This window comes from Sinocyclocheilus grahami, unplaced genomic scaffold (genome assembly GCF_001515645.1).
Source record: "Sinocyclocheilus grahami isolate Dianchi unplaced genomic scaffold, SAMN03320097.WGS_v1.1 scaffold619.1, whole genome shotgun sequence".
NCBI classification, from domain to species: domain Eukaryota; kingdom Metazoa; phylum Chordata; class Actinopteri; order Cypriniformes; family Cyprinidae; genus Sinocyclocheilus; species Sinocyclocheilus grahami.
The window spans coordinates 384356-399687 of record NW_015505798.1 but is presented as its reverse complement, the minus strand read 5'-3'; the positions used below and the strand labels follow the sequence as shown (position 1 = coordinate 399687).

General features: G+C 38.2%; 1 protein-coding gene across 2 annotated transcripts in view; it reads right to left on the bottom strand.

Annotated features, from left to right (window-relative positions):
* Positions 1-15332, bottom strand: part of LOC107557776 (leucine-rich repeats and immunoglobulin-like domains protein 1) — a 41391-nt gene that overhangs the window by 8920 nt on the left and 17139 nt on the right. The window contains exons 4-9 of one of the 2 annotated variants that reach the window (XM_016241302.1): positions 7616-7753; positions 7359-7502; positions 4719-4862; positions 4420-4563; positions 3456-3599; positions 1039-1119 (exon numbers count right to left, since the gene is read on the bottom strand). In XM_016241302.1, the coding sequence (XP_016096788.1) occupies positions 1039-1119; positions 3456-3599; positions 4420-4563; positions 4719-4862; positions 7359-7502; positions 7616-7753 (795 nt within the window). Of the gene's footprint in view, positions 1-1038; positions 1120-3455; positions 3600-4419; positions 4564-4718; positions 4863-6223; positions 6361-7358; positions 7503-7615; positions 7754-15332 lie in introns of those variants that run through there. The other variant, XM_016241303.1, reaches the window with a different exon arrangement.

Genomic DNA, 15332 nt, shown 5'->3' with positions numbered 1-15332 from the left:
CAGCCATTTAAACATTCATTGAATTGTCAAAAATGATAATAAAATAAACAAAAACAAACAAAAAAGTGTCAGTGCTAGAGTAAAGTTTCATGAGGATCAACTAGTTTATTCACTATGTGCTTATGGGAATCACCCCAGAAAGCCCAGCCCCTGCCGTGTCTGTCAGCGGACTGATGGTCTATGTGTATGCGACAGCATCTGTCATCTCCTGCAAGACTAAGATATCACTTCCACTCATCTCCTCCAGCCCCCCCACCATTTCTGAAGCAACCACCCATCTGCAGGTCACCCTCTGGGCAGTCTTGAGCCCTGGGCTTCCATACCAACCTCCGACCAAACTGTGGTTCCAAATAGAAACCATTGAAATACATGCTAACTGCATCACGAGCAGGTGCGCATGGAATCTCTACATGAAGATTTAGGGCGTACAAGTGATCCACAAGCAAATTATAAAAAAAAAAATATCTAGATTTTATTTATACTAAAACTAGAGTCGACTGCCGTTCCCATCTTGTGGTAACAAAACAGCAGAAAAGACTTTGATGTTGTGCACATCGCTCCCTAATTCTCCCTCGCATATTCCCAGGATGGGTGAATAGGATTTATGGCAGGGATGTGCATCAACAGGCGGTTTCCGCAGATTTGCAAACCTCTGCTCCCATAACAAAAGGCGCAGAGTGGGACGTTTGATGCGTCTGAAGGAGCCCCCTCCTCTGCCTGCTTCCCATTTTATGCCCTCGCTGATTCCATCACAAGAGCAAAGCCAAGAGCTAATCTACTCGGTCAACTATAAAAAGCTTCCCTTCCCAAATCTGCACTGCATGTAGGGTGTGGGATGAGGTTACCTGCTCTTCCTCATCTTTTTAACTTAAAATTGTCATGGACAGACATGGCCTGATTTTGTATGTTTGATGTTAAATGTGGAGAACGATTTTGGGAATGTCAATTGTTTTGGCTGCACACGATGTAAGAATGTCCAAAATTAAAGCGAAGAAGTAAAGATGATGGTAGAGATAAAGGAGAATGCGTGACACTCACAGCTTGTGGAGGTTTTCTAGGCCAGTGAAGGCCCCATTGGTGTCCTCTATAGTGCCGGAGATGTCATTGTGGTCCAACTCCCTGCAGAGAGAAAAAGAAAAAGATTAGGAAGAAAAGACAGAGGATGGAACAGCTGACCCTTTGCTAAGCTCCACCCACCTTGGTTACTGCTGCTAATGAAGAGAACATCTCATAGAAATTTTTGAAGGCTATTTATTCTTTTGTATGAAGCACTTTTATCTGCAATTTTTCTTTAGAATATTTAATATAAATTAATAAATAAATGCATTTTTTTTTTATAAATTGTAATTTAATTTTAAATGTACATCTATTTTAAGCTGACAGATGTTCGGCAGTGGCAAAAGCTGCCCTGGACACCTGGTTGAAAACAAGAAAGTCCAACAACACTCTCTCTCTTGCTCTCTCTCTCTCCCTCTTTTGCCCTCTGCCAACCAAGCACATTCTTTTATTTGTGAATTGTGACATTAAGGAGCGCAACAACACACAGGCCAATGCATGAATAATGCATGACAGCTGAAAGCACCTTGCACAAAAACAACTCTTTCACACAGTTGCACACATATACTCAGTCTGACAGCCGTTTGAATCAGTCAATGCAAGAACTATGTTGGCAGGTAAAGGCATATGGGCACATCGCACAATACAACTTCAGACAAGTCACAAACATGTCCGGATGGTGCTAGTGGCCTGTCTATATGGCCTTAACTTTCAGATGCAAATCTCTAAACATGACAGGCATGGCAGACCTTTAATTCGAATAACCACGTTTTTAACAAATTTCAGTGAAACCTATCACTTGAAGCCTAAAGTATACTTCTTTTTTTTCCACATATGCTAGGGAATGTGTAGATTACATGAGGCAAATTTCATCATTACTGAAAATTGCACAAAAAGTAAAACAAAATATAAAACAAATAACATACTCAAATAGCATCTCAGTTACACTAAAATAACACTGCGTATTAACATTCAATGGCATTTTTGTTTGGGGTCCCTTTGTTTCTATGCCATTAGAAAGATCGCTGTTGCTGAAAAAGAATAAATGCCTTTTTGAGGTGAGAGGGTGGAAGGATTGTGCCCGTTCCCTCCCAGCCGACAACCGCCCCCTTGGCTCTTTCTGTTACTTTCCCTCCATGCCTGGCCTCGGCTGCCAATTTCCTATTCTTTCTGGCTGGCTGCTTGTGAATGGACCCTGGCTTGTTAATGACAGTAGGGCTGGAGGCCCCCAGGCCTGACCCCCACCCCCTCGGCTCAAAGACGGTTCGATTCTGGTCTTTCACACCCGACCAGGGCTCCTCTCGCCCAGCCAGAAGCGCGTACCAATTAAAACCTCCCCTGCTTCTTTTCAACAGGAGCCCCAGTAAGGCACTAAGGCCATGATTAGATTAGAACTGGCTTGGATAAGAGCGAGAAAGCAAGTGAGGGAGAGAAAGAGAACGATATAAAGGAAATCAAGCAAGTAAGACATAAAGGAAGGACGGAACAAAAGAAAACAGAGGTCTTCACAATTGCACTACGCAAGCCCCTTCCCCCCACACTCTGCCCACTGCCATCCACTGAGAGCTGTGTTGTGCCTTGGCTTGTCACCCTACTGTGAAAAAGCCTTCATCTAAGAAAGTAAAGGCAGAATTCTCTCTTTTCTCTTTTGAGACACCGAAAGAGGGGGGCATGAAGTGGCGGTTGAGACTTTTTGTGTCTTTGGAAGTCAGGCTGGAGAGTTGGTCCCCCATAATGCCTTTCAATGTGTGCAAACAAAAAAGACGTAGCTTCTTCTAGGAGGCCTTGAGCAGGGTGCACATGTGTATCCAACTTTGGTGGGAAACAACAAGGAAACAATGTGGAAAAGAAACCAGAAAGCTTTCTCACCAGACTTAATAGCTTATGGCTACTTTAGCAAATGCTATTATATCAATCAACACGTTCTTCTGCAACAGTGTTAATTAAAACTATGACTGATTTGTTTACCCATTTCAAGAAGGGAAATGCTTTCAAGAACACTGTGGATCAGCTGTTTACAATGAAAATGTGCATTTCTTGTGTTTGTGTTGCAACACATTCTGCCATTGGCATTATTTTTTTTTATCAGATTTTTTTTTTTTTTTTTTACTATTTTTCCATTTTATTTTTTTTCACTATTTTTATTACTTTTATACTTTTTCCTTTTTTTATTAAACAAATAGTAGAGAATGACTTACATTTTTAGGAATGTGATCAGGGCAGAATTGACTTGAACCTGGTTCCCCCATATGAGCACCATGACTCAATGTGACAGAGCTGCTTGGCATGTGGACTCTCGAATCACTGTGCCACAGCTTTGACACCATCAAGTGTTCTTCACATGCAGGCTTGTCTCATTCTAAATTCAAGAGGATTTCTCACAGGGTAAAGACACTTACAGCGTCCGTAGGGAACTAAGGCCTCTAAACGCTCCCTCCGTGATGTGACTGATGGAGTTGTGTCCCAAACGCAGCGAGATCAGGTTCACCAGTTTGGCAAAGCCACCCTCGGACAGCTTAGTCAGGTTATTATAGGGCAAGTTCCTGAGAAAAAAAAAGAAAAACAAACAAGAACTGCATTTAGGTTTTGCAATCGTCAGCTTCGTCAGAATCCAGAATTTAGTTTATCACAGCAGGCTGACGTCCCATAAGGCTGTCTTGTCCAGAATGCAGTAACAGCCGTGTCATAAACCTATCTGCAAAATCACGGCTGACCACTCAGCTGATACCGCAGTCAACATGCCCTACCAATAAAGCCTTGTTACCCCCACAACGGAGAAGAGTGTTAGATAGAGGAAGATACCGCATACAGGGAGGACACAATACGCTTGACAGGACTGCCCAGTGTATACACATTCACCCAGATAAGATCACTTTCACCCAGGTACAGATCTCTGTGTAACACTTGGCGCACATATACGTGGAGGATTACGCGGTTTTCTTTAACTAGCATCAGGAGAGATGAGTGAAAATGGGGCTGAGCTCCTAAGCGCCGGCAATCCAGTGCATCATTAGGGGATAAACAGAGCTTATCTACAGAAAGGCGAGGAGTGCTGTGTGTTTAGTGCAGTAGGTGATACTGTGGACAAATGCTTCCGTGTAATGTAAAGATTGGGTGCGATTAATTCTTTACCAGGTGTCAAATTTAAAAAATAACTTGTATATTTTGTACTGAGATCTATTTTATGTTATATATACTACCGTTTAAAAGTTTGGGGCAAGTAAGATTTTGTTTAAAGAACAAACAGGAACTTAGGCTAAGTAAAATTATATTATTCTATTAAACAATAAAATACATGTAAATATTTATTTATAAAGAAAAATAAGGAGGAGGAGGAGACTGATAAGGAGAGTGATGTCTCACAGTTCTCGGAGTCTCTCACAGAAGCCCCAGCCCTCAGGGTTAAAGCTAGAGATGGAGTTGTTGGAGAGATAGAGCTGCAGGAGCGACTCCAGACCGTACAGAGAGCCGCTGTTCACCTCATGCAGACTGTTATAGTCCAGGTGCCTATAGATGACAAACAAAAAGTGTTCACTCTCATCATGAGCAATGTGGTAGATGTGTATTTGATTTATATGTATTATAAATGGTCTATTGTGAGAAACGTTAATAATTATATAGTAAATTTTTTTTTGGCTGTGGTAATGAAGGTTTGGACTTACAGAACCCTCATCCGGGCCAGACCCCAGAACGCCCCATCCGTCAACTTGCTGATGTTGTTTCTCTGAAGCTTGAGAACTTCTAAACTGCTCAAACCTTGGAAGGTGAGTCCCTCAATCAACCGCAACTTGTTCCTGCTCAGCTCCCTACAAAACACACAATTACCAAAACGGTTAAAGTATTTGAAGAAATGATGCATGATATTGTGAAGACATAAACAATTAAAAATAACGGTTGTTTATTGGCATCTATTAGGGATGCACGATATTATCGGACTGATATCGGAATCGGCCGATAATGGCTTTAAATGTAAATATCGCCATCGGCCCGATATGAAAAAGTATGCCGATATGTCTTGCCGATAAGAGGAATACGTAAATATGTGCTCAGCGATTAGATCAAGTCAGCATTGTGGCTCATTCTTGAAGCAAAGTTTTGTCTGAATGATGATTAGATTCACTCTTTTGGATCGCTACATTTAATCTGTGAAAGCAGGCACAGAATGAGGCGTTCAGTGTATGATAGAGTAAACAGTAATAGCACGTGCAGCGGCATCTCCCCTGGGTCCTAATGCCCGTTCGGTAAGGAGTTTTAGTCTGTTGGCCTACTTCTAATTAAATTAAAAGTAAAATAGCCTGTTTACATATAACAACATTTAGACTGTTTCTGATTAAATAAAGCAGTAATTTAATGTCATAAAATAATGACTATGTTTTGATTTAAAGGTCAGAAGCTATAGCTTACATGAAAAAAATCACAAACATGACACTTGTAAATTAAATAATTTTATATATACCGATTTATTCATTAATGTGTAATATGTTTTATTTTTTAAACAAATCATAAGTTCTAAAAGATTTTCAGAATTTTTTATGCTTCAGACCATCTACAAATGTTAAATCTTAAAATAAAATGTTAGGGTTAACACTGCATCTTTCTGGGGGAAAAAATACAGCGATTGATATATAGTTTATTTAGTTATTTTCAAAGCTTCAATGTACTGTGAAAATAAACCTTCATTATTGTTTATTTTTAACAAATAAGTTCTTGTTAAAAACTTACAATTACAAATATTTTGCTTATAATTTCTGCACAGGAGAGACTTGGTGTTGTTTCCAAACAAAAGGAAATATATCGGTATTGGCCAAGATGAGTTGAAAAATATCGGCATATCGGATATCAGCAAAAATCCAATATCGTGCATCCCTAGCATCTATGGTAAAAACATTTAACAGCCATAGAACCTGGCCATTGCACAAAAGGTTGTTCAAGATGGAAAAAGGTTCTTCAGATTATTAAAATGTTCTTCATACTGAGAAAAAAATGGTTCTATTAAGAACTTTTTACTGAAAGATTCTTTGGGGAACCTAAAATGGTTCCTATAATGACAGTGCTGCAAAACCTCCTTTTTGTAACCTTTTTTTTTTTTTTTAAGAGTGCAGCATTGTACAGCTGACCATCAGTTCAAATAAAGTGGCTCTGATCCCTCTTTGATGTCATAACTAACCTATCCTTCTCGCTCACCAACATAGCTGTGGCTTTGTGGTTGCTGAAATGTCCTCCAGGTGTGTGCACACGTGTGTGAGAGGTTTAATATGAGCTTTTGTTGCCTCATGCATACAAAGATTCAATATCACTGTCCACCTGAAGAACAAAGCACATTTTTGATGGAAGTCTGATATGAGCAGAAACAAAGAGCTTAGGCACAGATGGTTACGCTCAGGGCACAGATAGATCCATAGATCTGATGGTGAGAAAGAATTGTCCTGCTCTGATGTTTACCAATGGTTCTCTGATCCTGAATGCTGATACTTTTAATATAAGCCAATATCAGAGAAGGTACTTTAAACTGTAGTTTCCAAAGCTGCGGAATAATAAAATATAGTTTAAACTACTCAAATACTTGTAAGTTAAAAGTAGTATATCTACTCTTAAAAAAATAAAAAAAATAATAAAAAGCTGTTACACAATAAGTTGGACAAATGTCTTTATACTAATACAAACAAGTCATAAACAGTTGCAGTATACATGTCTAGTGTTTTTGTCGCATAAGAAAAAATTTATTGAAACACCTCTGCTAATAATCAAACATGATGTACACTACCATTCAAAAGTTTGGGGTCAGTAAAAACTAAAAATTCAGTAATATTGTGAAATATTATTACACTATTAAAATATTAATATATTTAAATATTAAATAATTTATAAATAAATTAAAAATACACTATAAATTAAATATATAATTAATTTTAATACATTTAAAAATCTAATTTATTATGCCTGTAAATTCATAGCTGAATTTTCATTCTTCAGTGTCACATGATACTTCATAAATTATTCTAATATACTGATTTGAGGCTCAAGAAAAATTTCTTATCAATGTTGAAAACAATAGTGCTGCTTAATATTTTTGTGGAAACGTGATACCTTTTTTTTCAGGATTATTTAATGAATGAAGATGAAAAGAATAGCACTTGTATGAAAGAAACCTTTTGAAACATTATAAAAGTCCTTATTGTCACTTGATTAATTTTAGGCATCCTTGCTGAATAAAAATATACATTTGTTTAAAAAAGCAAAAAAATTCTTTATGACCCTAAACTTTTGAACGGTAGTGTATATACACAGTGTAGTGCACTCACAGTTGTGTGAGCTTGGGCAGCTCCAGGCCTTTAACAGGAAGGTGGGTCAGTCGGTTCCGGTTCAGTTTTAGGATCTGCAGACTCCCGGCAAGATTCTTAAATGCCCCGAACTCCAGATGAACAATCTTATTACTGCTCAGGTGCCTACAGAGATGAAATATCACACTTCAGATTTTGAAAGAATACACTGTTACATGAAAACACAGATGTTCACAGTTATATCTATTTGAAAGAAAGAGAACGAGTATGTTTCTTACAGGTCCTTGATTTGTAACCCTGGAGGGAAGCAGTGCTCCCTCAGCTCCGTGATGTCATTATTACTCAGATCTAGAGTCTCCAGAGCAGTGAAGTTCTGCAGCAGCTTCCCATCCAGTCTGCGAATTTTATTATGGTGCCTAGAAGGAAAAAAGAACACATCTATTAGTGCTGGGCGGTATGAGCAAAAATTTATCACGGTATTTTTCAAAATTATACCGGTTTCACGGTACATGCCGGTATTTTTTTTCATGCATGACCGTGTGTTAACCATATTTTCTACTAATTGAGAGAGGAAATACTGCAGTATATTGACTTAGAATGCCCTATTTTACAGTCATGATGAGTGAATATTGTAAAAAAAATACCACACTAAATAGTGACTAAACACGACCCCTTTTAATACATGTTAACCAGGAGTCACTCATTTATAATTGCGGCATCGTCTGATAAAATCAACATGCATCTACACTAAAGAGCAGCTATGCGGTTGTTTTGGCTATATTACTTTTTTGTCTCATGCAGTACACTGCCTGCGTCTGAGTAACAAACCAAAAAAATAAAAAAAGTGCATGTGATATTAACAGACGAACTACGCTCATATTTATAATTCCAAACAATCAGGAAGCGACAGGTCCTAGGAAACGCTGTTTTGTACTTGTATTGTCGAGTCGGCTGCGGTGCGGCCAACTGAATGCTCTGCTTCACTGCCGCTCACAGCACAGAACAGACGCCGAGAGAGGTGACACTTCTCCGGGAAAGAAAATTATATCAGCACTGGCAAAATCTTCCAACTGAACCATAGCTAAGGTTTATCCAAAAAAGTCGCTAGGTTTGTCAGTATGAATATTCTATGGGAAAAAGCCGCTAAAAGGGTCTGAAAATTGCTAAATCTAGTGCTAAAGTCACGCTCGTGTGACGCGGGAGCTGATGGCAGGGGGCGGTGGATATTTGTGGCGGTCAATATGGATATTGTGGATGAGTTCTTCTGTGTCATCACGTTCTATTAGTTCTACAGCTTCAGTTTCGGAACTTTCATGCTTAGTAACATACAGCTTTTCCCTCACCACAGTGCAACAGTGAAAAGGGACCCCTTTCAAACAGTGTCGCGTTCCGAACGTTGTTTAAGCGACATATACCGGTATTGCTGTATTTAAAAAATTCATATCATAACAAAAATAAACACCGGTATTCGGTATGAACCGTTATACCGCCCAGCACTAACATCTATTATAACTAACTCTATACACAGCTGTACAAACCTTCACAGAGTGTTTAATATGGTTTCATGTCACTCTCTGGAGTCTGGAAAGATGCCAGACTAATCTATTGTTTAATGTCTACACAGTTCAGGCAAACAAACTGAACATCCTGACAAAGACTAAGACAGTAGATCTGATCTGTCCGTTATTCTAGACTTACAAGTCATGTTGTCGCAGTGTTTTTCGGTTCATTAGTGCATAGGCAACTATGTGAAACCATATGTTGACCGACATATCTGCACTGATAGGCGGCTGGCTGCTCTAACCACATGAGGCTCTTTCAGAGAGAATGTGTCAATAGGGCTTTGAAACCCAATGGAGGCTTGATACGGTAACTTGATTTGTCAACACACACATGCAGACATACAAACACATACAGGCCTGGAATCCCAAACAAAAACCCAGCTATGGTGACAAATATCAGTCAGATGAAAGATTCATCTTAACCTGCATATATCTGTTTCTGTACATATAGTTTTGGATGCAACAGAAGAGATTAACAACGGACTAAATATATTAGGACTAGTGGCCGACCGATATTGTTTTTTTTTTTGACAGCCGATGCCGATATCTTGGAAAGCAGGGTGGCCGATATAAAGCCGATATAACTATTTATTTTAATTAATATTTAAGAAATTTGAAATAATTTGAAAATTGATCAAAAAAATAAATTTGTAAAATAAACATACTTATACTTTAGATAGAAGTATTTTTTTACAAATAAATAAATATTCAATAAAAATATAATTAAAAAGGATGTAAACTGTAATCAACAGAGCACTCTGTATTCTGCGAAGTTTGTGTGCATTGGGAATCATATTTTTTCGAATAAAGCCAAGGTAACACTCATTTTACATACAGCACACAGTGAATATGAAAGTGGGCAAATGCATAAAGCGCAGCATAATTTGAAATCATGCAGGTCACATGCACACTTCACAAGATCTCACAACTGGATTCAACTAAGTTTGCAAGGTTTGTGAAATTTAATTTTCATTAGCCATTCAAGCATTTACAAATGAGAAAAACCCAGCTATGGCAAACGAGAATGTATTATAATGTTTGCCTTTCTATTACTAATAATATAAAAGCAATCGTTATAATACTCTTTGTAAACATTTTAATTCCTTTGTTTAACAGTTTTATCGGATTATTAGACAGACTTCTATCCGTATTAGACAGAACTGTTAATGACGACGGTGAACAAGAGGGAGAATGTGAGCACTGTGTGCTCAGGCGCTGCCGCTCTCAGCGCCGTCAAAATAAAAGTCCCGCCTCGATTGCATCTGCCAAACAGAAAAACTTATCGGCCAATGCCGATATTTGAAAAATGCCAAGTATCGGCCAATATATCGGTCGACCACTAATTAGGACTCAAATAACTTTTGGGTGTTAAAATGCTTTCATCCTAATTCAGTTTACTATGAAAAGACAGCTACATGCCACTTCATTTCAACTTTGAAACAAAAATTTTCACCAAGTACATTTTTTCACCTAGTTTTTAAGGGCAATTCTTTATGTTTGCAAATATTTTATACTTTAGTTTCACTTATACTTTAGTATATTTTATACTTTAGTCACACAAAAGTGTAACAAATCAGGTATTCGACTTTATTTAAATGTTAAACATTATGTATTTGATTTGAATTCAGTGAAATATTTTATATTTTATTCTCATTTATTCACACAAAAATGTTAAAACACTTTTTCAAAATGTTAAAAATTCTGCATTGGATTTGGATTGTATTCTGATTGGATTGTGAATTGGACTGATACTTATGTTTTGTTTGCGAATATTTCATACTATTGTCACAATTTAGTCACCCAACCTTTTTCAAAAAATGAAATTAAACGTTTTGACTTTTTTGTCTTGGACGTTTTGTTAGCAAAATATTTAGTTTTCTTGACGTGTAGTTACATCAGGCTTGGGGTGAACAGTTAAACGAGTAAAGATGAATCAAATAACACTTTTCTCTCATGGGGGCTTTGGATTTCTGTCTTTTCCCCTTTTTCCTTTGCTTCTTATTTCTCTTCAGAGTTAAGGCATGAGAAAGCAGCTGACTTAAGAATCACACTTGTTTTTGCCGGCCACAGAAGGAATGGCGAGGTCAAGGCTCTCCACATCTGGAATTTGTTTTGGGGTAGTTTCAGAGTAAGCCATCCCTGCACTGGAGAAGAGGACAGTACTAAAGAAAAAAATCTGAAAATCCTCCTTTAATAAACTTGCTACTCAATAAGAAAAAGTGGGCGTAAGTAAATTACATTGCATAAGATGAAAGCTTGATGAACAAGCTTTGGGGTAAATACCGTGGGATTTGAATATGGTTCATTCAATACAATATTATATATCAATGTATCCTGATATTACTATCTGGTACCATTTTTATATGGTACCACTCTACTTTTTTGCAAGGATACAATGGGCCACCTGAACTTCCAATTCCAATATTCTCCATATAAGGTATTCATAGAGAGTTTCTCATCAAGAGATCTTCTGAAACATCCTCCGTTGAGGCTGGCTAGTCATGCTTACCACTCCAGCACCTGTACTATGATCAATGCTATAAGAAACCCTACAAAGCCCAGGCCGACAGGCCCATACAGCAATAACGAGTCCGTACTGGAACAACAAAGCCTCCGTATTCGGATTCCCAATTCTGCGTAAATCTCACAGTAAACACATGGTCCGCTGAGACCAAGAGGGGATTTCTGCTCTGGTTGTCTGCTGGCAGGTGTTCTGTGGGAGCCTGAGAGACCAGCAAAGCCTTTCCCAGTAAAGACGGGACCCGGCCGACATGCAGATGCTCCCTGGGTTGACCGTTTAACTAGAATTCTGGGTGGGAATTGTGAGAAGAGGGGAAAAAGAAACAGGAATGGAAGGACAGAGGATAAAGCGAGAGAGAGCGATGGAAGGACAGAGAAAAGGAGGGACTACCCCCACTGTCCCACCTGAATAAACAGACAGAGGGTATGGATTAGGACGAGTGCTGTGCTCACTGCCCTACAGGATGTTTCTGTGACTAACAGAGCACTGAGACTCCGCTGAGTAGCAGGTCAGCAGCTGGTGACCTTCACCAGGCAAAAAAAACATGCTGACGTTAACAAGAGAAGCGGCCCACACTCATGCATTGGCCATGAATACACAAAACATTTTAAAGTGGTACTGTTGGAATCTGGATCAGATCTGGATCAGCTCAGATCTAGGATCACACTTACTCCACCTGGGTTACAGCAGATCCTAAAACAGATCCAATGCCAAAAAGATCCTTTACCAATAGTTTACAAAGTCTTTGCATGTGGTTTAGCTGTTTTTCTAACACTTGTTTGGGTTAAACTGAGATTCTTAAGCTGGGTTCCAGACCAATGTCGGAATTAGTTGTTGTTGTGGTCAAAGAGCGAGCGTGGGAGCCGAATATCTTAGCCGGTTAATCCAACCAAACCTGCACCGCACTGAAGATTAGCAATTTAGCTTCTTTAGGCAGCATTGATTGGCTTATCTGCTTGATGAACTCCAAAGTAAGGAGATGAAATGGTGGAGGTGGTTTGGGAAAGGTGTTCAGAGCTCTCAAAGATGATAGTATGGTTTGGGATGATCGAGTAGACTAGTTAATCAAACAACCAACTAGTCTAGACTAGTTTTTTAAAGCTTTAAAGAGATAGTTCACCCAAAAAATTAAAGTTCTGTCATCATTTACTCACGCTCTTGTCATTCCAAACCTATATGACATTCTTTCTTCTGCGGAACACATGATTCAAGATTTTTTTATTTGTCACATACATGGTTATATAGAGAATATATGACCAGCAGTGAAATGTAAGTAAAAGCCTTTCACAGTAAAATCCTCCTTTATTTTAATCATTTCCTTTGACTGTTGACAGTTATATTCTCACATGAGAAGCTATTTTGAAGAATGTTGGTAACCAAATAGTTTTGGTTATAATTTACTTGTACTGTATGAACAAAGAAACACTGGTGTATTTTTTTAAATATCTTCTTTTACGTCCCACAAAATAATTAAAGTAATATCAGTTTGGAACTACATGAGGGTGAGTAAATGATGGTAGAATTTTCATTTTGGGTGAACTATCCCTAATATTTGTTTAATTTAATAGTATAATTCCATACCCTTACTAGTTCCACTGCTTAAAAATATCTATCTACTGTCTTCAACAATACATTTAAACACAATTACCTAAGAAACGAATCTAAATAAAAAACATGTTCTTCAAATGACCCACCAGTTAGTAAATTTTTTAAATATGCAGGTTTGTACAACCATAATATTAGCCAAAGAAGCCAAACAACTGGTTATTGGTGGTTCCATAAAGCAGCAAAAGACCTTTAAGTGGTTTTAACTTTTTGCCAACTTAATATTTCAGAATATTACTCTTGGCAACATAAATTAACCAACATTGTTAATATAACAGTGATTTTACTGTGCTTTTTATTTGGCTAATACATTTTCATAAAAATATATAAATAAACTTTCTAAACTAAATTAAAATGTAACTAATTTAACTAACTACTTGTCTTAAACATTTAATTTAATAAGCAACAATGGCTATTTTAGTGAAACACTGGTTTAATTACAAAAAAAAAATGTTTTAGCCATTTTAATATGACATTAAAAAATTGTCAAACAGATGAAAATATTAATATACATTTGTCAAATGGATTAAAATAAATAAATGGGGTCTGCAAATAAACCCCCCAGCCCTACCATACAACTCACACAACTAGCAAGTGTAACATTTGTCAAACACTCCCCAACAGCTGACAATCATAATGCACTAGAACTATATTTCAATGTGCATTTGTATTATATGGCTTGCACTGCCATAACAATAAAGAGTGAGACCCTGTCGCACACTATGAGAATATGACTGTCAACAGTCAAAGGAAATGATTAAAATCAGTGGAATGGCAACTCTGCTGTTTAAACACTTCACTAGAGAGAGAGGGAAAGATAAAGCTACTGTTTAAATGTCATACTCTGTTCAGATGAAACAGGGCATTGAGGAGTTTGGTGTTGGTGACAGACGCAGCTGTATTTTAGTGCTGGCTCTGTGGCCGTATCACAGAGACCTGCTGTCCGACAGCATTCCAGCTGGTGAACTCAGAGGGGAGGAATTCTGTGAGTGGAGCGGCGTTTCGAACAAGAGCCACGAGCAGCAGCAGGGTCAGGTGTTCCTCACAGGTGGAAACCGAGACCTCTCGCTCTTTCTGTTCCTACCCCTTTCTCCACCTCTATAGGTAACCACCCATCTCGCCCCCTTACGATTGACCCCTCCCCCGGAATTATTTTTTTTTTTTACAGTAAACTGCTTGACTGACAGCTACAGCTGGCCGTTCTACTGCATTCAGCTGTGCGGCTCAAAAAAGATGAGCCCTTCCTGATATGTGTCAGCCCTCCATAGAGACAGGCCTCGAACCAAGGCCAAAAAAAGAAGCACTTCCATTTGGACCTAAATTCCCTGATCATCACCCCTCATTCCAACCTTTCCTGATATCCTCCAAGCACAGCTCGGCAGTGTAATATCAAATGTTCGAATCCTGTGAAGTGAACTGAGCAGTCATCAGGTTTTTCATCATTTCTGGGAGACGGTGATTAACTGTAAATCAATGAGGTCACACCATGGCAGCACAACTGCCCGCTATAAAGACACAGATCACTTTACCGCTCAAATGAACGACACATTTGGTAGTGGAGAGATATATTACAGATGGGAACATTATCCATGCAGAAGACAGATTACTGCTGGGCTATCAGTCGGTGTGAAAGAGATACAAGCTGGTGTTCTGAAACAGGGATCTACACATGAACAAGTCTATAACCAAACATTATTTAAAACAATCACATAGAGCTGCACGATTCTGGATAAATTGAGAATCACAATTTTTTGTCTCAAATAGAGATCATGATTCTCCTACGATTCAGGCTGTAAAAGCAAACTTTTGACTGGTAGTGTAATATGTATTTAAAATATAATATATTTAATACACCAATTTAATATTACAATTATGAAAAAGTTGTTTGAATCAATGATTCAACGACTCACTCATAAACCTACTGAATGTTGAATCAGCGTTATTGAACGATTCTCTTGAATAAATGATTCATTCAATTATACATTTTTAAGTCACTTTTCGCCACCTAGTGGCGAAACAATTCAATCGACACAAACGTTATGTGGCAGTTACTTTCAAACGCGGATTTGCTCTATTTTGGTCGCGCTACCATAGACATCAATGTTTATATCTGAATTATAAACTTTCATCCCAGTATTTCTGTGATGATATGAATGACTGTACGACAGAAATAATACTGTGTAGTTGATAAGACTGTTTGTGAAGCTGTTTCTTAACCAAACATAGTTTTTGCTCTGTGTGTCAGCGGGAGTGCGAACACAGATTTGAATGATCCGGTAAGACTTTGTCAAAGGTTTAATAGACACG